The 23,840-nt window shown below is 45.3% G+C and overlaps 1 protein-coding gene across 4 annotated transcripts in view; it reads right to left on the bottom strand.

Annotated features, from left to right (window-relative positions):
• Window positions 1-23,840, bottom strand: part of LOC124337853 (zinc finger protein 1-like) — a 43,673-nt gene that overhangs the window by 8,168 nt on the left and 11,665 nt on the right. For 2 of the 4 annotated variants that reach the window (XM_046791860.1, XM_046791863.1), the window contains 2 exons: window positions 13,495-13,963; window positions 13,196-13,368 (listed from right to left, as the gene is read on the bottom strand). In XM_046791860.1, coding sequence (XP_046647816.1) covers window positions 13,196-13,368; window positions 13,495-13,963 — 642 coding nt within the window. The remainder of the gene's footprint in view (window positions 1-13,195; window positions 13,369-13,494; window positions 13,964-23,840) is intronic. The other 2 variants (XM_046791862.1, XM_046791861.1) reach the window with 2 other exon arrangements.

Genomic DNA, 23,840 nt, shown 5'->3' with positions numbered 1-23,840 from the left:
ATGAGTCAGTCGAGCGGCGCAGGGAAACAACGGCACGTCCAATAAAAACCTAATGTCATTCATTATATGTAGCTGAAGCGGACGGCGTGGCGTTAAAACAAGGAATGACAAACAGTGACGACGTTCAAGAGACGAGAAACTGTTTCTGCCACTTTTTAACAAGCACACAACATCTGAGAGCCGAGTTAATTGCACTTCTAACAAAGATAGATTAATCGATTTCCCCAGGATATTAAGGCAAAGGTGAAACTGTGAAAGAAACCAGTAGCCGTAAAGGGCGCGCTATTTGAAAATCAACAAAATGGCCAATCCAAAGAAAATAAAAACTCGCACGGGGATCGAACAAAAAAGGATATGAAATTCTAGGTGCCGCCGATCTTATTGTGTCGGTGTACGCGCATATTTTTGAATCGAATCAATATCCTGAGAACCCGATCCGGCGTGATATTGCAAGTGAAGGAGGAATGGGAAAAAAAGGAGGAGGATATAAGTTTACTGTTTGCCACCGGCCGCTACCGGCCTCGACAATTTAATCTCAAGGGCAGTACGGCTCCTGCCCAGTCCCTCCTACAGCCAAGTTTCTTATATTATTCTTATATTTTCTCTTGAGCTACCAAGACGTCAACTCTCCCTACAATAGCACAAGGTGCAGTCTCCCAACGTACCGAATCACCTCTAATACACACTGTCTTCCGGTCTAATAAACCTCCAGTTGAACAGGGAGTACCGGATGTATCATTTTTGGAAGGGGGGAAGGGGGGAGGCGAGGATGTCGGTGGGTATAGTCTGAAGTCGACATGGAGAGCTACTACCACTCAGCAGCTCGTGGAAAGTTGATGGAATTGCGTTGAAGAAAACAATCTGGCATCAACGACTCAACGTAGTGAACACAGGAGACAGAGAGAGACAGAGGGGGAACGGGGTGAAGGAGCAGGGACGAAAGAGGAGGGCTATTGTCCGCGTGTTAGCGACACAATAGGGAGACGGACGGAGTAAGCAAGACCCCTGGTCCGGCAACAGCTGCTGCTGACGGCCGATAAAGCAGAAGCAGGCAGCTAAGACAAATCAGAGCTATATGGAGAAAACAAGCGAACATAGAAGGGAGAGAGGGGGGCATACATACACACACACATAGGCGCGCTCCTGCATCTGGCAATCTCTCCTCCCATCCATCCATCCAGCCTCGCGACTCCATTCCATCATGGCCACGACTCTTTTCTCTCTACCTGACTGCGCAATTTCAAGACCATCAGCACCTTCATCCCATGTCAAACTATAATCTCGCGACGCACACACACACAGACGACGAGGTGGCGCAGCGCCTGCAGAACCCATCGGCCGGCACATCCATCCGCAATATCACGAGCGAAAATAACGGGCGAATCATCTTCAGAGAGACTTGACTTGTAATTTCTTTTCTCTCTGCCTTTTCCCTCCGCGGGCAGGGAGGACGAGAGTGGCATAATTTGTGGCGACAGGTTCAGTTTCTCGACTGCGTCCGACCAAAAAGATTTGGCCGTGACGTCGTTATTATGAAAAAAGAAGAAGAAGAAGAAGCCAGAACACAAAAAATCGACCTCGAATGTCACGGCTTGCTACGCGCTCCGCATCGCCAACCAATACACACACACACACAAGCGTCGGGTTGTTGTGTGTGTGTGTGCGGAATGGAGCGTCGAACGGCGCGTGCAGTTTTGCTCCGGTCGCGACCTCATTCCTCCCCGAAAGGAGAGAGACGCACGACCACTTTTTCTAATGAAACTGATGAAACAGCTGCAAGTCGCTGCGCCGCCTATTCCCACTCAGAGCAAAAAGTCCTGACAACGATCCTTATTGATGCGTCAACATATAAATATACAATAATATACACACACACACACACTGTATAGGCAACGACGTATATATCTATATCAAGAAAAACTGCCGGGAAGAAGAGACTCTCAAGACGACGAATCGAACCGATGACCTTATGATGTGTTGAGGTCGGCCGGGAATAAGTATATCCATATACTCTTGAAAGGAGAGATCTTTACCAAGCTGAACAACTTTCACTTTCTTTTCCCTTGTGGGCTGAAGAGATGAAGGCAAACTGTTGAAACCAAACACATCTGTTTCCAATCGTCTTCTCTTATATATATTTGTATCTACGTTGAAATACAGGGGTGTTTATATGAGTTGCCCTCTTGATCTCTTTGCTGACTCTCCCTGCTGTCTATAAAGGTGATGTCATGAGTACTAGCATTCGCTCGCAGAGTAATTCGATTGAAAATGCGAACTCGAATTGAAACGCTCGAAATGGCATCAATTACGAGCGCCGTCAGCTGAGCGAAGGAATAGAATTTTGATTCGATCTTTGAACAATAACGCAGTGCGACTCAACTGTTACAACTTGAAATGCACAAACAGGAAATGCGCTGTGATTCACCAGACGCCAAGGCGAAACTAGATCGAATTCAAATAAAATGGATGCGTAATCAAAACAAAAGGTGGCGTCCTTCTCAATCCAAACGATGCCTAGTGGCTGATGATGTCATCAAACTATTTCATAATTGCGCGAAATTTTATGGAATCTATACTTTGAATATGGTCATTGTTTTAGAAAGAGTTCTGATATTCTTGACCATTTGGAATTCCGAGCAGAAGGTGACACGACAAGTCCTTGACGTGTCCTATTCTCTCGCCGATTTGACAATAACAACAAAGTCCAAATGGTACAAGATACAAAAGGGGAGTTGTTGCTTGGCTCAGAATTCCTCCTCTTTTTGTGCTGTATCATGTCAGCTTTGATGTCACAAGACGCCTATCTCGGATGACCTTAGTCACTAGCTGGACTGCGAAAACTAAGCAAATGACACACACACACAGGGTGCGACGCAGATCTGATTTTTCCAAGTTTATTTCTTCTCATTCATCTCGTTTCCCAACGAAACGGAAATTTAAAAGCGACGGATTAATATCGTCAATGCGATCGGGTCAAAATGGACCGTGTTTTTTTTTTGCTATTTCTTTCCCTATTTGTCTTATCTCTGGGGAGGATTTCTTGACTGGCAGATGTACGAGTAGTATTGCGACAGCCACGGTTCCCCAAAGGCGACTTTTTTTTCGTTCCAAGAATATATATATACAAGGTTCTCTTCCACCTTTTTATTTTATTTTTATAAGGGAACGCCCATGTCGAATAGGACGTCCCGTATCAGTTTCGTCAAGAGGAGGAAGAAGAACAAAAAAAAAAGGGAAAAATACAAAACAAATAAACAAACAAAAACGAGACAAGACAGGAAGAGTTTGGGGTTGGTGGAGCAATTGGCTGGGTATATCTTGACCAACTGAACCGGGACGAAATCGTGGAGTAGACGAGTTACATACAGTAAGTCGGGGTTTTGATTGGCAATAGCGGAGGCCAACAGACACAACTTCGGGGGCCTTTTTGAACGGCAGAAAACGAAAAAAAAAAAGAGGATCTCCCACGCGTCCCCAGAGTGTGCTATGATACAATCTCCCCCTCTGGTTCCCTCCTTATATTCCAGTACTCGAATCGAGAGGAGCAGCAGCACTGCTCAGAGTTAGACTGTAGTTGCTGGAATACTACTGTGTGTATATGTATGGGGGGGGGGGGGCAGGGGCAGGGGTTGGCAGGATCATTTTCTCCTGGAAATCCCGTAGTTCATCGTCTCCCTAACGTGCACCGAGAGCCCGGTGTTAGCGGGGGGATCTACCGGAGTTGATCGAGAGAAGGAAGAAAAAAAAAAGTAGACAAAAGCTTTTCTGGGGAAAAGGGACAGAAAAGCTGGAATACTTTTTGGACGAGCTAAATGGCTAAGAAAAGATATGTCAGTAAGTAAAAGGAGCAGACGAGAATCAGGTGGAAATGATGCGGGAGAAAACAAGACAAAAAAAAAGGGAAGAAAATGGAATAAAGGGAACAGGGAGCCCCTGGACGGCCAGGGAAAGACCATATCATCAGGGTCAAGAAGAGAATACAGCCAGCGCAAGTGTATATAGAAAGGAGCTAGGAGAGTAGTAGGCTCTAGGGGGGAGGAGGAGGAGGAGGCGGATGGACGATAGGATCTATTAGTTTCTGGACAACAGCCGCTTCAGATTGCTGTTTCTGTACCATCAAGTCAGGAGGCTACTTCCTCTTATATTCTCTCTCTCTGAAGGTATATTTATCTAACCATTCCCGGACCCATTTTATATAGAGAAACTGTTGTCGGTGTGTGTGTACGTTTCCCTTCTCCTTCTTTCCTGTCTTTCCCTATTTCAAATGGTTTCTTTTCTCTTTCTTTCTTTTTATCTATATCTTTGACCCTCCTGCGCTTGTACACAAACCGCCACGAACGTGCTGCGTGGACGTGAAGAACAATCTCAGCTAGCAAAAGTCTCTTAATGCCTGCCTTCCTTCCTGTATGCCTTGAGAGAGAGAGAGAGGGAGTCTGAAAGATATTTCTCTTCCTCTCTCGAAAATGTGCATCAACCTTAATTGATATTACTTCATCATTGGACGATCAACGGCCGACAAAAGGGCCATATCGAATGATTTATGTGAGAATCGGGTCAATTGACCAGGCGACGTCTTCACAATTGAAAACTCTGATTGAAACAAATGACCGTGCGTCGCCAACTGTGGCGGTCCATATATACTCGCTGCTGGTACAAGGAGCAAAAGAGGATGAAGATGGCCAACAGCAGCTGAGAAGCCATGCGGAGCCAAGAACTACAATAGCCTATAGTAGAGTACCCAAACAGCAGCAGTAGCAGTACAGTCACATCGCCCAATGTGGTCCAGCGTGATGATGCCCGCTGTTGAAGTTGATCGGTTTAATGGTCCGATTCTGTGTTAAAAGAGAAAAAGGGAAAGAATCTTTTCTTTCTCTCTCTCTCTCTCTTACGATCGCCCACTTCTGGACGATTATTAATGGTCAGAAGGTCCAGTCAGGGACGGCCAGGAAAGAAAAGAAAAAAAAAAAGGAAGAAAAACTCTCTCTCTCGCATCCTGAAGAGAGTCCTTATCCTCTCAAGCAAGAAAGCGACCGGCCAAACAAACAGAAAAGCACAGCAGGTTGTTTCGCAGTCCGGACGAGACCGATTACCGACGTAATAAATGACACGTCATTTCGTCTCACTCTCGGCGGCTTCAAAAGAGTTGAAAATGACTTCCACGCAAGAAAAAGAAGAAGAAGAAAAACTTTGATCTCCATCACTTACGGCATTGTAAAAGGCACAGCTATTTAGGGCCGCCGCCGCTCCTAACAGATCCTAACCGTTTTTGCAGTGTGAGAGCGGCTGAGTCAATTTTTATTCGATAAATATCGCTGAAGAAAGTTTTGCATTTGGAAGCAATTTGATCAAGTTTACGGGCTGACGAGCCCGAGTGCTTTCTCCCTTTTGAAAGACACGGCTCTCGAGAGTGGAATCCCTCTATCCGGCAGGACTGCTCAAAGTAAAAATAACACGGAAAAAATATTCTTCACTCTTCTAAACACACGGCTGTTTCTCCTTCTGCAGTGCTGCCGCATACACGTCATCGTCGTCGTCGTCGTCGTCGCGAGTTCCATCTAGGAGCACTCTGTTTTCGCCTGTCGCGCGTTTCCCACGGTCCGGCTCGTGCATAATGCACCGCCAGGGCGTTTCTCTGGCTCCTGTTTTCGTGACGTTTGCACCGAGAACCGGCAGCAGCAGCCAGTAGGACAGACACAATACTGGCAGCACTACAGTTACGAATCAACGGATTTGAATGTATTTGTCATCTGCTGCCGCTGCAGGATGAGAGAACCTCTTGAAACTTCAGGACGATTTGGCAGCTCGAGAGGAGGAGGATAGGCCGACGAAGGCAGGGAGAGTCTAGGAGACGAGTGGTGTGGATAGCAAGGAAGAAAAAACGGATATCCGCACACTTCGTACCTTTTCCCAGACCTTAATTCACTTTCCGTGTTTCCAAACTCGCTTCTTCGGCCGACGACGCCGACGACGCCTTTGAGAAAAGAACCCACGCCCGCCAACCCTCTCCTTTCACACGTACTACACACACAACCTTTATAGTGCGTGAGAAAAAAAGGAAAAACGATCTGCTCTGCAACCCAGCAGCAGCACATAACCAACCAACCAGTTCTCTCCTCTCCCCTCAAAAATGGGATTGCAACAATTCGGGCGTCTTAATCGACCTGACGGGATTCCCAGCCGGCACCGTCCCACCACCATTCAATACCGCGTGAAATACAAAATACAAAACAAAAAAGAAAGAAATACAAAGAGGAGCTTCTTATTTCTTTTTTGTTTTGTTTTTCCACATTGTATTTTTCACGCCTAAGGTTCAGGTGTTGTTTAGGTCTTATAGAACTCGGATCCTCCCTTTGGAATCATTTTAAGTTTCTATTAGCCTTTTGTTTTCTTCAATCAAATGGAATTGCGATCGATTAGTTGATGCAATTCACGTCAGAGTATTTCTTACTTTTCTGGTTAGAAAAGGAAAGGGACGACGAGCTATTTGGCGGGCATATAAAAAGCAGAGAGCCAAAATATACGAAAATTCAGAAAACGAATATGAAAAGGCGGAAGCGAAAGCCAATTCAAAGTCTCTGACGTTTCACAACTGGATGCTTCGCAGCCCCGCGTGAACGCCGGAGCGATATCCGGCAGTGTGTGTGTGTGTGTGGGTTGGCGGTATAGGAGCTGCTGGGCGGCATCAGCTAGATTTTTTTTTCCGCTACATTAATTTCCCTCTCTCAAGTTTCCTCTCGTCTTTTTTTTGTAAGAGAGATGCTGAGAATGAGAGCGCCGCACTACGTCAGTGTGTAACACACCATTACACCTTGCCGGCTCAATCTCCATCGGCACACGTCTTATCTCTCCTCGACTCCTCCAAAAGCCCCGAGACTTTGGCTGCAAATTCATCTCTTGGATTTGTTTTAACATCTAAATTGATTGCTCCCCGGCGCGAGGGGGGCTCTCTCTCTCTCCTCTTTCTTCTATAATTTACGAGCGGAATGTCAGGTGCACACGACCGGAATCAAAAGCTGGAAATCCCTTAGCGGCAACGGCAGTTCGGGTTCAATATCCAACATTGCAGCAGACGACCACCGACCATTCAACACGACTCGCGTAAGTATTGAATAGAACAACAACTTGCACTCATCGGGCCCCGTACATTAACATGACAAAAGGCGAACACACAGAGGCCTATACAGAAAAATGTTTGCGCCAAGTCAAGTTGCGGGGCGGAAGAGAGCGATCATTCTGGGCGCCGAGCAGCGGACGACGTCTGCGACTGACAGAAAGCTTGTCCTTTGTACAATACCCGAATAATCTTCCGATGAAGGATTATTAGAATAATTATCATGGTCCCCGCTGCCAGAGACATGAATCATATGGTAATTCCCAGATAGTCAGTCAACAAGTTCATCTCAGTGCGAGCCGACAGAAAATAACAACTACTATAATATGCTCAAATGCGGATTTCAAATTCTGCTTTGCTCTTCCACCCAAAGCGCTTCCTGGTACAGATAGAAGCCAGCAGAAAATGTATCTACAGTGGATAGTGGAGCTCGGGTAGTTTGATGACCTAAAAACGCCCACAGATGAACCAACAAAGATCCCGTTGTTTTCTCCAGAAGTGGTACGAGCGATCTGGGTACATTAATTCAAGTAGCTTCCAGACAACAGCATAAAACATGTGTTGCTGGCTGCTGCTCTGCTCCTACTACCCACTACTTTCTGTACAACAAGATTCATGTCGACAGAATCGGGGCTTGAAGATTGTCTGCTGATGGGTGTGTGTGTGTGTATAAGAGCGGAGAAATTAATTTCGTTTAATTGAAACCCGTGGATTTTTCTTCTTCTTCTTTGGTACAAGAGAGAGAGGCTAAACGTCTTTTGTGGCCGCTTTTAAAAAAGGGCTAGAGTAATAATGAGAGGAGAAGAGAAAAGGTCGGCCACTGTTGTCGCAGCGATGAAAGTCACCGGCGAACGAAGCTAACTGCAACAAGAGAGAAGGGAGACGATTTGTAGCCGAACGAGAAACGGAGGGTTGAAGAATAATCAAGAGTAGAGATAAAGAGCGGGCGGCCCGGCCATATAAGAATATAAGAGACGGAGATATCAAATGACGCACAGCTACAGCTACAGCTACAGCTACACAGATTTGTAGCCGCGTGTGTTGTTGTTGTGTGCGGAATCTACGGCAATCAGGACTTTTAGTCGCGGCGGTACGACTGGCAAAAGTGAAGTAGCAGCCAGAGAACATCCCTCCTTCTCCTCCTCCCCTCTCCTCCCTTTTACTCTCTAGATGCTTTTACGACCCTCAGCATCAAACTCCAGCGGCCATTATCATAACCCCATTGTGTGTAGAAGAGACTAGACACAGACACAGCTAGAGACGAGAGAGAGAAACCTCCCACCACTATAGTCCTCCTACTCCTCCGGCTGCTCTTACAATAATCATAATCATAATGTGCACCAACCTCAACATGTAGCTTCCACCCACCATCCATCCATCCCTCCTCCTTCTCCTTCTTCACTCGGGTAAAAACTAGGCGCACAATACAGTCGGCAGAGCTCGAATAGAACGACTACTTACGTTACTGTATACATCCACATCAGAGATACAATAATAATCATAAAAAGAGAGATAAAAGAAGATCCCCCTGGTGTTTCACCAATAACTCATTATTAAGAAAAAAAAGGGGGGAGAGGAAAAAAAAGCTGCCGATGGCGAAACACAGACAGACAGGACGACCGTTATTACACAGTAAACAATAGGAGAAACAGGCCGTCCCCCTTGTACAACTTGTATGCACGATTATTGTAGTAGGCGGATACCTTTTGACGAATGATATCGACATAAAAGTTTCTTGACTTTACTGAAAACATCCCAGGGTTGATTGCCATTACTTGAGCACACACAGCCGAAAAGTTTTCAATCCGGCAGAAGAAGAAGAAGAAAAACAGGAAAAGAAATGTAGGAAGTAGGAAAAGGAGGGAGGTTATATATCCATTGCCAACCCCCCCTACTCCCACTTCTTCTTTTCAAATGTCTGGCATAATAGAGTCGTTGCTGGAAAACATTGGGAAGCAACCGCCAGCTAGCTATTTAATACTAAGACTAGCAGTATGGCAGCATAGTAAGTGTGTATATGTACGGAAGTAATGCGACGTTGCTGTGGTGGGTTGTTCAGTGCTCAGCCTGGCGTGCTGATTAGTCGAATGGAGAAGCCAAAGAAGAAGAAGACTTTCGGTAGTGGTAGTGGTGGTACAACTACTACTACTACTACTGGAAAAGAGGGTTTCTCCTTTAAAAAAAAAGTGCAACTGTGTTCAGGAGCCGGGCGGAGTAACAACAGCTGGCAAGTCGCGGAAGGGAGGGGGGGGGGGAGAATGGAGTTATCGTTAATGTTGCGGTAATCAGCATTGTTCCAGCCAGTCAGGGAAGAAGTAGAAGAAGAAGCTTTCTAGAGGCTGGAGACTATAAAATAACATGAAGAAATGGAAGAGTCGGGGTAGGACGACGACGACGAGGAAGCTAGGCATTAAGTTTCTGAGAGCATAACATCAGCTGAGCGTCATCGGGCGGAAGAGAAGAAGGTATAGTGCGACTTTGTGCCGGTCGAATTAATGCTCAAACACACACACACACACATACAATCAGGAAATGGGAGAGAGCGAAAAAAGGAAAAAAAAAGAAAGCGAAAGAAAGAGATAATAATATTCTTGTTTAGTACGTTCCTTCCATCATCATCAAGCCGCTCCATCTTAACGTCAGTCTTAGGAAGAGACTTTGCAACTATAGGAGGAGGTGTACTATATAGAGAGAGAGAGTCGAAATCTCTGTGTTTTGAGTCATGTCGCGCTGATGGCAGAGAGGGGGAGGACTTGACGAGACCTTTTGCAGGGGCTTGCAGCAAATGAGTAGAGCCTGTGTACCACTAGGAGCAGCAGCAACACGATGCATAAACATGAGAGAGAAAGGCCACACACACACACACACTGACTACTACTATACAATCCAGTTGTAGGAAGAAGAAGAAGCTTTTCGCTGGTGGAGCTTGTCACAGAGGATGACACGCCATCAAGTCACGGCTCGACAGATACAAAAAGCCATCATCTTCCTCCTCCTCCCTCCCCTTCTACCCCACCCAACCCAACCCAGCCTCCTCCTCCTACACTAGAAGGAATCTCGAGGACATCTCCAGACAAAACACAAGAGAATATGTTAAGTATAGATCTATTTATTATACATATATTAAACACACGCACACACACACCCACCCACAGAAGAAAAGAACCAAACAAAATGGAATGGAAGAAGCTTATGAACCTTCTTCTCCTTCCTACCACCACCACCCACTCTTTTAAAAAACCCAGAGAGAAGGAGCTTGATGACAATCAAACCCCCTTCCTAGCGAGAGAGTAGAAGGGTCTCTAAACAAATCCCTGCCTGATCATCACCCACACGCACACACACATTTGCGAGGAACCGTTTGCGCAACTAGGATACAAAAAAAAAAGAAGAGGGAAAAGAGCAGTTATAATGTTAGGTTGTCCCGCCCGTCCGCGATGATGACAGCCAGGGAGCGGTCGCCAATCTCCTCCGGCGGTAGCCAGAGGATTTGCGCCATCATCAGCATATTGAGCTCTACAACCCCCCCATCCTTTTTCCTGCGCTCCTCTTTTGTTGGATGTTGATGACTTGTGTATATACCTTCATTAAAGGGATTTGATGATGAAGAAGAAAAGAGAGTACTACTACTACTACTACTACTACTAGTAGCTCGTCTAGCGTCTAGTATATACGCTGGCCCATTGGTGGGGCATCAATGCGGATCGATTCGCCTCTTTTGTCTCTTCTTCTTCTTCTACCGAATCGACAGCGAATAGAGGCGGAGGCCAGTAGATTTATTTTCCTTTTTGTCATTCGCCTTATTTCAAAAACAGCATCTCAGTGCATGTAACTGTATACAGTATACATTCGCATTCGAAAAGAGATATTTATCCCAGTCAACGTCCCGACACACACGATGGATACAAGAACGATGCCCCCTAAACTACTGCTCCATACATGTATGTATGTTTTCTCTCTGTGCTGCGTGTATGTATACTTCGCGGCTAGATGAGCACCGACAAAAAGAGAAGACACACGGAAGGAGGTTCGCAGCAGAAGCTGAGAAGAAGAAAAAGAAGAAGAAGAAAAACGTCCAGCGATTAGGTTGACTTTGATGGATCCGCTACTACAGCAATCCGGCCCGTGGCCTTTATTTTCTTCTTCTTCTTCTTCTTTATATTTTATTTTATTTTATTTTATATCTATATTTTTTTTCAACAGGAAACTTCCGCTCTACACCACCACCATGATCATCGTCGTCGTCGTCTCCTTTAGTACGAAATCACACACCCATGAGGGAGGGGGGATGTCGAGTCTGCCGACGAGTGGAGTCTGTCTCACTTGATTTCCAATGCTTCCGCAATGAAATCGACGACAAAAAGTCACAAAGCCATGACTTGCACACACTCCTCTAGCCCTAGTGTTGTTGTTGTTGTTTGTATCCTATTGCAAGTCAAAACTTTTCCGAGGCCGCCTACACATCAGTTTTTGTGTTTGGCTCTTGTCGGTCGATAGAAAAAGAGGAGGGAAAAAGCAAAAGGCAGCCGAGTTCTCATCACGCTCCATCACGGTCAGTGCGGAAGAAGATAAGACAGCCAGTGGACAACAATAGCAACAATAGGGAGGAGGAGGGCCGCATCAATAAAAACAAAAAGTAACAAAAAAGAGACAACGGACGCGGAAGGGAAAAGATCTTCCTCGGTAAGTAAAACCACCACAGGGATAATTAAAGGTCCATTAGTGTGTTGGTGGTCATGGCGTTCATTTCCCCCCTCCCTTATATATATATATATATATATATATACTGTAGCTTGTGCCACTATGCGAACTATACAGCCGAGAAAAGCTTTGTCTTTCTGTGTATACACCATGCAGCCCCGCAAACGGCCGACTGCATCAGTCGAGCGAAAGTAGTAAAAATAAACAAAAGCATTTTTGTTCTTCTTCTTCTTGGCGTCCAACAGACTTGACCGCCGTGACAAATGACCTTAACCGAACTGGACGACAGCTGGATTTTCTGATATATCCCCTCCCCTGATGTGCGTCTAACCTACGTCTATGTATACACACGCGCGCTGTGTGTGTTAAGTTTGTTTTAATTCCATCGCGATTTTCATGTGATTATGCGCGTTTGTGTATACAATTCTCCGAGCGCGACTATATCATCGCAGCAAGTACCCAGTAATGCGCATATTAATCGGATTTCATGGGCTAAAGAGCGCCCGGACGCAGCTCTACAAGAGGTCATAACGTAAAGTGGATCGTGTCAGGGAGAAGATCCAAAAAGGAAAGAAGAAGAAGAAGAAGAAGAAGAAGGAAAAAAAAGAAAGAACCTGCTCCCGTTTCTTCGGATGGTGGAACACATAACACCCGTAATCGAATCACGGGCCTCTCCCTACGATAGACAACGATGAGAGTGTGTGTGCCAGACCTCTTGCCTCCCTCTCCCCTCAACAGCTGTCATACTGTCGTCGGCCATCATCCTCAGTCTTACTTTTAGAAGCTGTGCTCTACCCTCTCGGCTGCTGGCCCTGGCCACCGAGGCACCGAGCAAAGAAAAACACACAGACAACACCATAGAACACAATCGGATCATCTGGACGATGTGTGTACTGGCACGAGCTCAGGGAAAAAGAAACAAAAAAAAACGCAAATAAAAAAGAACGGGAGAACAACAGCAATCTTTCGACGTAGTAGTTCTAACATATCGCTTAATATCATTGGATCTTTTCTTTTTTCCCCCCGTTTTTATTTCAATTTTTTGTTGTTGTTTTTTTTTCTTATCCGCCATTCGAGACTGTAAAACAGAGGATCTACGACATGTGTCAATGTTCCAATTCTACGACATCGTTCAACAATTTCATTCCGTTTGTTTTACGATGATTTTTGTGAAAAATCTTTTTTTTTCCTCGTTCCCCTTTTTGAATCAAATGTTCTGTCGGTTCGCATGCGACTTGCATCAAATCACAAAAGAAAAAGAGGGGAGAGAAAATACCGAACGAGATGATGGATGGTGAACTACCGGAGAGTCTCATCACGGAAAAATCTCGAGTCGAAAAAATGAAATGAAAATGAAACAAAAAGAGACGCAACGCAACTAACCTGTTTTGCTGCGGCTCTTGTTTTTGTTGGAAGGAACTCTAGGAGCCAGGATGCTGCCGGATGATTTCTTGCCACTCTTGATGGATTGCCCCGACGTGGCTTGAATCAATCCCGACGACGATTCTGGTCCATCAACGTCGCCTTTGACCACCGACAAAATGCTGCTGCTGCTGTTCCAATTTTGCACGAGTTGCACCAGGGGAAAATGGCAGACAAAAACCAGCGAATTAATATCAAAAGTGATTCATATTTTTCTGATTCAACATTGTTATTCTATAAAAGAGGAACAAGTGTCGTACTTGATTCGTTGAGTGACGTCGCGGGGAGTTGGGGATTGACCCTCGGGGGAGGTGGTTTCATCCTCTTCTTCTTCCTCCTCCTCCTCCTCGACTTCTTCCGGCTCGGTGGCCACTTCGGCCTCTTCAACGTCGTCTTCCGGCCGGCCGTCTACTGTGGCGACGTGGACCGACGTCGGCGTCGGCTGGAGGACTGCGGCACGAGACGAGGAGAGGAAATCAGAAGCGACAACGTTGTCGGCTCTGATGCTCGGCTTGTTGTTGGTGGCGGTGGTGAACGAGGAGGAAGAAAACGATGATGACGACGAAGAAGAAGATGACGAAGAGGAGGAAGAAGAACATGTCGCCAACAGCGGTTTGTTGAGGTTGTGATTGGCGTCCGACGAGCCGTTGGGGCTGATCGGGGCTCCTTCCAACATTTTGGTCGACGACGCCTTCATTGTCGTCTCCTCTTCGCTGTGAATCATCTCTTCTGCAAAAGACAAACAAAGACAAAAACAAACAAATTGTTAATTTTTTGGAGAAATGAATTTCAATCGCCGGATCGTGCAGAATAAACATGGAAATATGGGCGTGTACTGCTGCTTGTCTGTGGATCTCGCCACCACTTTGATTGTTCGCCCTTTTCAAGAGAGTCGCGAGACACGAGGCATTTGAGACTCTTTTCGAGTGCTGCTCGTTGCGGAAACGAGCCATCCAGCTTCCGGATCCTACACACACACACACACATTTATACATTTATCTCGGCTCTATCTCTCTCTCTATAAAATTCCGGGCGCCTCATGTTGTGTGTGTCCTGTGTATTCATCGGTACAGCTCCCATATAAATATAATGTATACTCCATCCGACCGGATTCGCTCACCTTCTTCCGCCCCACCTCACTCTATTCCTCCGATTCTATACAACATCATCCCCCCCTTTTTTTTATTCACTTTTTCTCCTCCCCACTTGGCTTTTGTATCTTTTGACTTGGCAGACGACGGTTGAATTATTTTACCAAAGAAATTTCCTTCCTACCCGCGAAAAAAAAAATTTGAAATCAAAATAGGGAAGGAATTCCCCGTCATTTCCAGCTGCGCTGAAAGTTTTTCCTTCTTTTTCGACATGGGCAAACACACACACACAGAGAGAGAAAGGAGGCGAAATATATATTTATATAAATATGAGAGATCAAGAAAATGTGTACGCTATAATAATAAATCCAGGACGTATATATATAGTGGCGGCAGTGGTGAGGGCGGAAATCACCCAAAAAGTCTTTCGTTCTTTCTCTCCTCTTTTCTTTCCCTTCCAACAACCCCAACGGGAAACGAGGGTCCCACTCAATCACCGAACGTCCCACCGCTGTAACTTTTCAAGGCCCGTGAATTTCCAACTTATTTGTAGCTTAGCAAGGGCGCAGTGTAAGAAAGAAAAAAAAAGGGAAACAAGCAAACAAAAAGACGAATAAAATCATCAGAAAAAAGAAAGAAATTCGGGTTGGGACTAATCAATCAAAATGTTTCGCCGACCAAATCGGACGGGGATGAAATAAACAACTTCTCTCCCATCTGACACAGCACACATCACGCCAATTGATTCCTCTTCAACTTTGATGACAAAACGGCATCATCATCTCTTATGCAGGGAGGGAGTCGTTTGCTCCGGAGCGAAGAGGAGGAACGCGCGTGAAAAATATCCATTTCAAATATCCCAAAATGGTCCGGAGTGGGGGAGGGAGGGAAAGACATACAAAATAAAAAAGAAACGACATTGGATATGGCACGCGCTTTTGTGTCCTGATTTTCTCTCTCAGACCTCCCAGTGAAAAACAAACGGAGCCAATGTTTTGGTATAAAACTAAAAGTCGAGTCATAAAAACATCCGAGATCTCTCGAATCAATTCAGACAGGGATTGAACGAGGCTTCTATCACTTATTCCTTCTCAACCCCCCCACTCCCACCCCCCCACCCCCGACCCCTGTACACAGCCTACATAGCAGCCCAAAGCGAAAATAGGGAGACAGCCGCCATATATATAAATATAAATATGACCCTCTCATCGAAGAAGAGCCAAAGAGTAGGAAAGAAAAAAGAATATGATACAACAAAGTGCTCAAACGCGGAAGCGGGTGGAGAGAATAAACCACCCCCCCACTCCGTCCACCCACCCAGCCCTCAACCACCCTGAAAAAGTTTACGCTCAGCCGGACGTAACGCTCCTCGTCGGCGCTCGCTTCACTCGTCATAGCCGTCGTTTGTGACGGCGGCCGACGTCGAGCGTCGACTACTACGACTGACATTCGTTGCCTTTTCTCTCCGCTGCTGCTGTTACTGTTGCTGCTCGTGTGCGTTTGGCTGTTTTGTCGGTCGGTCGGGGGGTCATCCATTTCCATGTTTTGTCCCTGTCGGCCCTTATGTCTCTCCTGTCGACGTCCCTGAATGTCCCATCCAGCCCGAAAATTCTTTTTTTAGGCGACGACGGGTGGTTCTTTTCACAATTTCTATAATTTTCGAATGTTTCTCAGAAGCCGGGTGGGGGAGGGGAGGAACTCGCATCGAATTAGAGAAAATCTCGACATGTTTCTCTCCTATTGAAGTCAAAGGGATGACGGAGGATGTTGATATTTTCTAACTCAGTTGGTCACCCAGTGAAAGGAGAGCAAAAGTTGATATGTCGAGAGACGTTAAAAGAGAGAGGGAGAGAGAGAGGGGGAGGACAAACAGTCTGCGGCTGGCCTTTATATTCGTCTAATGACGAACAAGCTTCAGCGCAACGCACCCATTTTTATTTATATACGTAGACGGTATTATTATTATTATTATTGTTGCTATTGCGTATTGTATAAATGTATATAAAAGAGAGTAGCCGTCGCTGGCTGGCCGGGCCCAAAAGAAGAGAAGAAAAAAAAACTAATAGACTATGGTAACCCATTACACGCAGCACGGCACCACACACACACACATGCAAGTCGTACAGTATACTGGTACTGATTTATTAATAATATTACACAACCAACGGGGAGAAAAAGGAGGTTTGTTGCCTAGTGACCAGCGCAAGATGGTCGAGACATGCACACACACACACATTTTGTGCGTTTCTCTTTTGTTTGTTATATTTTTAGTAACCGGGGCAGTTTCACGGTCGACCACAAATAACGCCACCGAAATTTCGGTTCCTTCTGTTGACGACAAATGGGAATATTTTCTTCTTTTTCTTCTTCTTAGCTTGGGCGGAAAAATAAAAAGGGGAAAACAACAATTGCTCTCGGCTATCTCGAGTCTACAGACTAAAAGTAGCTGCATCATCCTCCATTGTTTTCCTTGCTTGTTTTTATTTACTCGTCAAAAGTTCTTCTGTCGGGAAATGTGTGCAGATCATTAGCTGGAGGCTTTACGTGCGTGTACTCGGCTCAATCCTCTCTCACTGACTGACTACTCATCCCGATGACGTGTACTCATCAAAACCGGTGCCATCCTCGCCTAACCTTTATTCCCTCTGTCTCTCGTCGCTCCTGTCGCTCTCATCAGCTCCAGCCAAGGAATCGGAGAGAATAGGAGCGACTTGAGAGAGTATATACACAGCCATATACTAGTGCTACTATTGTGTATATACGTAGTCAAAAGTCAATCAATCCGATTACTCTGCTGCTGCTGTGTATACTCCGGAGAGAGAGAGAGAGACAAGTGAAAGGCTTAGGAGACGGAAGGAGGCTGGATGTCGATCCAGCAGGGTAACAACAGCCAGTGAAACACTGAAACATTGATGAATTCAGTCTAATAGCATAATTCACTTAAATCTGAGCGAATTGAGAATACAGAGGCTGGCTGTTATTACGTCATAGTCGTATTGTACAATGGCCGTGTGGTGTATACAATGCCGTGATATCGTTGTATCAATCATTGAGGCAAGATGTGTTATGTGTGTGTAAAACCCTCCTCCCCATCTGCACCTCGATGGCGTCGGCCGTGTGCAGCACGGCCAACACCTCCTCACACACACACACACACCACCCTGAAAAACTCATGAGGGCTATGTGTGTGTGTGTGTGGGCTGTCAGCGTCCGGACGCCGACACTCCATCACTGACACACATATAAGAAACAGCCGACTGTGTTGGGAAAAATAAGAAGGAGCCAGGAGCTCGGCCACAGCAGTTGCCCGCTCTTATTGGACGTCTAACCTTTTGCCTGGGAAACGCTGTATAGTAGTCGGTGGCCGTGGTAGTTAGCGGCGGTCGCCCCGAACGAATAACAAAAGAGACAGAGACAGAAAGGCAAGTCGGACCGGTCAAACTGGGTCGGTGATGTGGGAAAAAGAAAGAAAAGAAAAATAACTTTTGCTGCAACGTATACGAGATTTTTCTTAGTCGGTATTTAGACGGGTTTGGTTTTTATTTTATTTTGTTTTTTTGGCCCGTCTTTCTTTGATTTGTTGGTGTGTGTGTCTGGGCATAGACTATGTGCTGGTTGCTGCTGCCCTATGGCGGAACAAGATGGATGAGGTGATGTGGCAAGAGATCAGCTGTCGGAATACCGTCCCGGCTAATTCGATACTTAGTGGGCGCAAAATAAAAATAAATCAATAAAAAAAAAAGCTAGGCGATGCGATCTGTACATGGGTTGCAGCGCCTCCCCGAAACATCCGTTCCATCAGCTCCTCCTTACGCCTGATGGATGATGACTCTGTCTGCGACAACAAAACAGACAAAAGGTAGTCTCTCCTATATAGACAGCGCAGAGAAAAGTTGCCCTTTTCTTCGCCCCTCCAACAACTTCTTCTTCTTCCTCTTCTTTGGCTTGGGCTGGCAATGATCCTCCAAGTCTATGATGAACCACACACACACACACACACGCCTCACAGCTTTCATATTTCCCCGGTATATGGCGCGTACGTACTAAATACGCATCCAGCCCGATTCGCCCGCGGTCTAGACATGAGCTATCAGTAAATATAACGCAACCATCCAATCAGCCCAAGAGAATCAAGAAGAAGAAGAAGAAAAAAATATATAGGCCAGCCCAGCATGATAGCGGGGGTAAGAATTCAGTATTCCGGGCAAGCGGAATGGCAAAACAGCGGCACCAAAGCGGATTAGTACACCATGTTGAACGACGTCCTACATTATATATCTGCCCCCCTCTTTTTCCCTCCCGCCGGCAATAATAATACGTATATACAACAGCAGCAGCAGCAGCGTGAGAGTATAGTCGTCGTATATAATGCGGTTAACTGTGTATCTACTCTACGCCGCAGTTTTTGCCAGCCATCAAATGATGAAAAGCCCCTGAAGAATCAGAAAAGATATCTTCAGAGGTCCAATCAAACTTTCTGACAGGCACCAATGATTGTCTTACTCGTTTGAGAGCAAGACAATTTTTTGGTTTTGGGTTTTTTTCAAATTGGGAATATCAAAACGGAAGGAATTGTGTGTTAACCACTGCTTGCGGTTTTCGAGGGAGAGCAGCGGAAGAGGATATGTTGACGGCACTCGAGGGAACCCTATGGCCTTTTGTTGTTTTGTGTTTTTCTCTTGGGCCAACTAGGACGGTTCCAAGTATCTGCTCTACTAGCGTTCGGGGTATACTCTTTGGCCGAAAAGGAGAGCCTGGCTATGTGTATGTGTGTGTGGTTTTCGGGGTCTTTTAACCGCCGCGTGGAACGTTTTAAAGAGAGCCGAGCACTCGACGACGTTGTTGGGTTCCCCTTCATCTAAGAGCCAACGGACCTTATCATCAGCTCTATTCAGGGGCCCCCTCCAATCACCGCTGCTGCACCTTATACACACACATACATGCACAAGCAACTACTACACAGCGAGATATCGAATTCCCTCCCCCACAAAACATGCATTGAAACATCACACAAAATATAAGTGTGTCCATTTCATCATTTCCTCCATTTCAAAAGCTCTTTTGCCCCATTTTCATCATTTCATTTCGGATTCTCATTGAACTAAAACCCGACCGACCGATCCGGCGGAGAAGAAAATGTCTTGGGCAACGGGCGAGGATAAAGTTCATTGGGGATATTTTGTTCCGATGGCTATCAATCGCCATTCGTTTGTGGATGGCCGGAATAAAACAAAAACATTGAGATGGCAAATAGTATAGTAACCGGCGTCTAGCAAACTCATCCTGTATATATGCTAATCAATCGACCATTTCTCCCTAGCTCGGTATCACTTGTAGTATAACAACACATACATATATGCATGGTAAACAGCGCAGAAACAAAACGACCACCACCACCGCCGCGACCACACAGCACATCTTTACGTCATCTTTCTCTCTCTCCAGTCTAATTCTACCCTCCTCCTCTTCACACCCACCCAGAAAGAGGAGAGAAAGTGAAGAAACGGGGGCGAGAGTATTTATTGATGCGGCGTTGCTGCGGGAATAATATAATGTCGTGTGAATGACGGCGCCGAGAAGTGAGAACCAACCAACCAGCAAGAAATATCACACAACCAAAACAACGAGAGCCATTGCGGGCCTGAGTTTTGATCAGGGCAATATATCAAGACGTTATACTTGTCGCCCTATAGAGCTATTTTGATTTGGGCTTTGGGCTTTTGTTTGGTTTGTTCCCGTCGACTCTCGCGCGCTAGCTGTTTGAGTGTCTCAAAAGAAACAATACATAACACATAGGAAAAAGGCAAAGAAGTATTATACGACATATCACCCCGCAGATTGGGCTTCACCGGCAAAAGCGACGCCGCTAGTTTCTTCTTCTTCTTCTTCCTCCCCAAGGATTATATGATGACATTTCGTTTGCATATTACTTTGATTCTTATCTAATATCCCCCACCCACCCCGATATATATTTCCCCTGCCACTTTCTTTTTTTTTTGGCTATGCACACATAAAAAAAGCTGTGGTGGTGTCTTTCGCTTCAGATTAGAATCTCTTATCCATCCAGTTATTTTTGTTTCTTTAGCCTGTGAATGAAGAGTATTCCCTCCGCACACATATAATACAGAGAATTCTAGAGGGTCGTCTTCCAACTTTCCTTTTTTCCGAGAAGGAAATGGAATGGGAAAGTGAAGAATGTTGGCCATCCAATAGAGTTAATAGGAAAGTGACTTTGGGGGACCCCGACCAATAGGAAAAGCGGATGGAGCAGGTAGCGGTAGCTAGAAGAGCTTCTCTGCCACCTGTTTTTCCGACTCCTCCCCTTTTTCCGGCTACCTGTGCGCGGCGCCACCTTCACACTAAGACAACGGCTATTGGTCCTTTGTTGCCCGCCCAATCCAAACAGAGGAAAACTTTGCCGAGTTCCGAGAAAATAAAGGAAATCCTTTGTTTCTTTAGAAAAAAATCCAAACGATGATTCAAAAGACGTGAAAAAGTGTGTGCGTGACTCTAGTAAACTAGTAACGTGCGGCAGGGGGCAGCTGTGTATACAGGGACGGACTGACGGCCGGGCCGGCTGGCAAATCAATTACCAAGTGTGTGGCTGACAGGTTTTTTTTCTCTCTCCCCTCATATAATTCCACGGTTGATTAGCTCAACTCGCTCGTCTCGTTTCTCCGTCTCTCAGCAGCCAGGCAAAGCTGTTTCACATACCACACTGGGTTAATTGAATGTTTATAGATGGCTCAGCCCCCTGTGCAGCGCAACGGGAGGCCAGAGACAACAACACACACACACACACAAATAAAAAAATCTCTTTCTTTCTTATTTGGCATCGAGTCAAAACCGCTTTTGTTCGAGCTGCTTTTCAAAAAGAATGGACTCGTCCACCCGTGAGCTCTCCTCAAAACAAATGAGTATTCATGAAGTTTTTAACCAATTCGCTTGTCATTATCAAAATGGACCGAGGAGGGAAATAAACTTACGGACGTTAAAAACACTCGAAAGATGAGATAGAAAAACAATGCGAGGGGGGCGAGAGAAAAAGGATCTTGGAAAGAAGCTATTTATTAGGCGACGCCAGTCCAGGGGACCAAAAGGGAGAGAGAGGGGGGAGCGTGAGAATATGACACAAGAGCGAAAGAGTCGTGTTACACCTTTTTCGTCTTCTTCTTCTTCTTCATTTTCTTTCACTCAGACTACCAACAAAACAGAGAGAGAAAAAGTCATTGGTTCGCCTCCGATTTCTAACCGAGGCCCATCATCATCATTATCATTTTACCGGGGGTGGCAGTGTGCACTTTCGACGTATACATGAGGACGAGCGATGAGGGAAAACAAACACGAAGCTTCCGAAAACAAAACAAAACAAAAAACCCCAGTGAAGGCAAACAAAGACGAAGAAAACGGGAGAGAGAGACCCAACCGTTGTCGTCGTCTCCTCTTCTTCGCCTTATATATTTATATGTGTCTGTTGCCATTGCTAAGGGTTGCCAAGCAATAATAACAAATGGGCCAAAAATTGTCAAGTTTTTTCTATGACATTTCTCTGTCCTCCTCCTCCTCCGCCAGCCGAAAACGCTGGTGTAAAATAAGAAATGGCTCCAGCCGCTGTTATACAGCCGAGTTGCCAGCCCATTGTTGAATTGATCAAGTGCTGCCTCCCATCCGTTTGTTGTTTTTGTTGCGTCTGTCTAGGGCGTCAGGATCACGAGTTATACTACTACATCGTTTTACATCTGTGAATTGAATCAATTGAATCAGAACCCCGTAGGAGAGAAGAAAAAAAGAAAGAAAGAAAGAAGGGAAACTAATGCAAGACGACAGGGCCGGGTCCCATCAAATCATCTCTTATTACTGTTTATACATTTCCCTCCCCATCGCTCGCTTCTTTCCATGTCACATCAATACATAAATACATGTGCATGTGTGTAATAAAATAAAAGTGTCTATACATATAAGAAGAAGGGAACCCCCCGTGTGTGTAGTACTACGTATAAATCGTATTTATACAACCCCCGGAGAGAGAGAGAGAAAGAGAGAGAAACCGTTGGCTGCGCTTTACAGATATAAGAAGGGGGTAGTAGCAGTTGTAGGAGCGCGAAAAAACGGGGACTTGAAACTTTATTCAAAACGAACGGGGTAATAAACGGCGCAAAAAGGAAAACAAACTTGCACACACACACACACAGAGGCACTTGGAGATTGTGAGAGTGAGAGGTACTTGAGAGTTGAGCGTTTTTAACACAACTCGCATCTTCAGGTCCCCTGTTTTCTTTTATACATCTGCATTTTTCTTTTAACAAGTTTGGGAATTTTCAAAAAAATAAGAAAATAAAATAGAGTTAGATGAGAAAGTGAAGGAGAAAAAGGATGTCGAGATTCAAATTCCCATCGGCTCTCCCACGTAGTCGACAAAAACAGACGCAGACACTCAACTAGCGTATACTACCCCACGTGAAGGTTACAAGGTACACCCGTCGGCCGCAGAAAGACGATGACCTTTGGCATTTGGATAACGCCAGAGATGAGACGAGTGAGAGCGAGAAAGAGAAGAAATGAATCCATATACAACGTAAGATTCATTGCAACATCCCGTCGTCATCATCCGCAATCGAAAAAACAAACCTCTGCAGGAAATCAAATCAAAACAGAAATCCGGTCGTGATACGGCGGTGTGGGGATGGACGGGAACGAGCCAAATTGGATAGACGCGCCACATCTAGCGGCGACAAAAGCAACTAGCAAACACATTCATCCGGCCCCCAATAAATAATTCACTCACAGAAACACACACAACACACACATCCCAATAATAATCTCTATCGACAATATAATCATATCAAACGATACTAAACGTCCAACATTGAACGAAAAATATGGGAAGGTTATTCTTTCTCTGTGGGAAGAATCTGTTGGGCTTGTTTCAGATTTATAATATTGACGCCGAATCGACTGCCCATAGTAGTAAAATAAGAAATAGAAAAAAATACTTTGGGATTGTGTAGGGATGGAACGGTATTTCACGGTGGAAGCGATAGAAAAAAAAAAGAAAGATGGGGGAACGATGTTGTTATATATGTTATATGGATTGACGGTCGCAAACTGCTGGCCGAGTGTGTTTATTTCTATTTGGGTGGAGCCGGTGTGTCGTGGCATAGAAACAAAAAGAAGAGGAAAATGCGAGGCCGTTTTTCTTCCTTCCTTTGTCTAACCTTAGACCCCCCTCTTAAATCTTTTTCCTCTTGCTGCTGCTGCTGTGTGTGCTCCCGGTTTATGACTTTGGAGGGACTTTGCCGATTGGTTAACAAACAATAGGCGAAGTAGAAGGAAACTCCTGATTTAATGGTCAAGGTGCGGACCCTCCTCCCTTTCCCAAGAAATCCAATTTTTCTGTCCAAAATATGGATCATAAAATAAAAGGGGGGAAAAAAAGAGAAAATGTTGCCGACTGGAACAATTTATGATTATGATTTTCTGTCACCAAACTATGTAAGTAATAAAAAGAAGAATAA

The sequence above is a fragment of the Daphnia pulicaria genome, chromosome 4 (genome assembly GCF_021234035.1).
Source record: "Daphnia pulicaria isolate SC F1-1A chromosome 4, SC_F0-13Bv2, whole genome shotgun sequence".
In the NCBI taxonomy this organism is placed as follows: Eukaryota; Metazoa; Arthropoda; class Branchiopoda; order Diplostraca; family Daphniidae; genus Daphnia; species Daphnia pulicaria.
The sequence above is the reverse complement of the archived record's forward strand: the minus strand, read 5'-3'. Positions and strand labels throughout refer to the sequence as shown.